The sequence below is a fragment of the Tupaia chinensis genome, unplaced genomic scaffold (genome assembly GCF_000334495.1).
Source record: "Tupaia chinensis unplaced genomic scaffold, TupChi_1.0 Scaffold143794_1, whole genome shotgun sequence".
NCBI lineage: Eukaryota > Metazoa > Chordata > Mammalia > Scandentia > Tupaiidae > Tupaia > Tupaia belangeri.
The window spans coordinates 10,382-12,249 of NW_006203644.1; the positions used below are offsets into that span (position 1 = coordinate 10,382).

Genomic DNA, 1,868 nt, shown 5'->3' on the forward strand with positions numbered 1-1,868 from the left:
AGAAATCAAGCCATCCTCACCTAAGTGGGAGTCTAGCAACTTAACCATTATGCCAACTGTTGGTCCCAAGAACATTATATTAAGTGACATTACCTAGCCACAGAAAGTGAAGAATCCTGATGGCATAATTATACCAATGTCAATGGCATCCTCAATTCCTTTTCAGATGAACTACAGTGTTCTAGAATTGAATGCATTAACAAACTACATTCAAGAACATTCACTCAAGTCCTTTTCAGATGAACTACAGTGTTCTAGAATTTAATGCATTAACAAACTACATTCAAGAACATTCAAATGTAAGACATTTTATTATTTTTGCTATAATTATTCTAGTATAAGAAGAACCATTAGTTAAAATCTTTAAATTCTTATTAAGAAGGTATACAAATATTTTAAGAAGTTTATTATATACTAATAATGTGACATTACAATGCCACTATAATTACCATGTCAAAAACTTTTGAACACTGGAAAAAGCATAAATAACTATACACTACAATTTTTTGTTAAGTATTTTAGTGGAAACCGAGAGAGAATACTATGCTATCAAAATATTTCTCTTTAACACATTTGTCAGTGACTCTATTACTTGCTTATTTCTCAGACTGTAGATAATTGGATTCAACAAAGGTATGATGACCACATAAAACAGGGAGTCTGTCATATCTCCTTCATCTGCTGCTGGAGATCGAGGGCGCACATACATAAAAAGAAGAGGGCCATAGTATAAAGACACAGATAAGAGATGGGCTCCACAGGTCGAAAAGGCTTTTTTTATGCCTTTGGCAGACTTCTTTTTTAAGATAGTAAAGAGAATGCATGAATACGACACAAAAACAGTTGTAATGGTAAATACCTGAATTGAACCAGCAAAGATAAAAATCATTAAAAAACTAATAGAGGGATCAGAACAGGAAATCTTCAGCAATGGGATAATGTCACAGTAAAAGTGATGTATTATGTTGGAATTACAGAAGGTTAATCTGAATACAAGCCCTTCATGAAGGAAAGCGTGAAGAAGGCCACCCACAAATGACAAAACTAACAATCGCGTGCAGAGTCTGTTGGTCATAATCATGGGATAAAGTAAGGGTTTGCATATGGCTACATAGCGATCATAGGCCATTGCTGCTAAGAGGAAACATTCTGTGGTTACAGCGATTACAAAAGAAAAAAATTGTATCATGCATTCAGAGAGAGAGATGATCTTACTCTTCACTAAGAAGTTGACCAGAATCTTTGGGGTCACTGTGGACGACATCCATGCATCTACAAAGGCTAAATTCCCAAGGAATAAGTACATGGGGATGTGAAGGTGAGGGTCATTCCAGATGAGAACAATCAGACCAAGGTTTCCCACCATGGTTATGAGATATATGACCAAGAACAACAGAAATAGGGGGATTTTCCACTCTGGTTGATACATAAGTCCCGTGAGAATAAACTCTGACCACATTGTTCCATTTTCCTTTTCCATGTTCTTACTAGATGTCCCCTAAAATGAAAGACACTAATTATCAAGATAATACTCACTTTATGTAATCATTAGTTTAAATTGTGGGAGGAATGTTGAGAAGAACTATACATTTATTAGAGCCCCCATAATTTTCTTTAGTTTTAATGTTATATATAGAAACTCTCTGTAGGATATTTGAAAAAGTTTTAAATGATATTTGATTATTGAAAAAAAGTTCTGAATTAACATTTTCAGAAAAAATCTATTGTATAATTAGCATGTGTTAAATATAATAAAACATAAACTCATAGAAAAAAATTTAAAACTACCATGATACAGGTTCAAGGGAAAGGTAATTTGAAGTTGAGAATTATAAAAGGAATTGAAAAATATTTAAATATTCTTAATG

General features: G+C 33.1%; 1 protein-coding gene across 1 annotated transcript; it reads right to left on the minus strand.

Annotated features, from left to right (window-relative positions):
* Window positions 1–541: 541 nt before the first annotated feature.
* LOC102480968 (olfactory receptor 5H8-like) lies at window positions 542–1,486 on the minus strand. The gene has a single exon (XM_006165036.1). The coding sequence runs from the start codon at window positions 1,478–1,480 to the stop codon at window positions 542–544; it is 939 nt and encodes a 312-aa protein (XP_006165098.1). The 5' UTR covers window positions 1,481–1,486.
* Between the last annotated feature and the right edge of the window lie 382 nt (window positions 1,487–1,868).

Coding starts and splice junctions, on each gene's coding strand:
- LOC102480968 (XM_006165036.1), bottom strand. CDS start 1,480: ATGGAAAAGGAAAATGGAACAATGTGGTCAGAGTTTATTCTCACGGGA.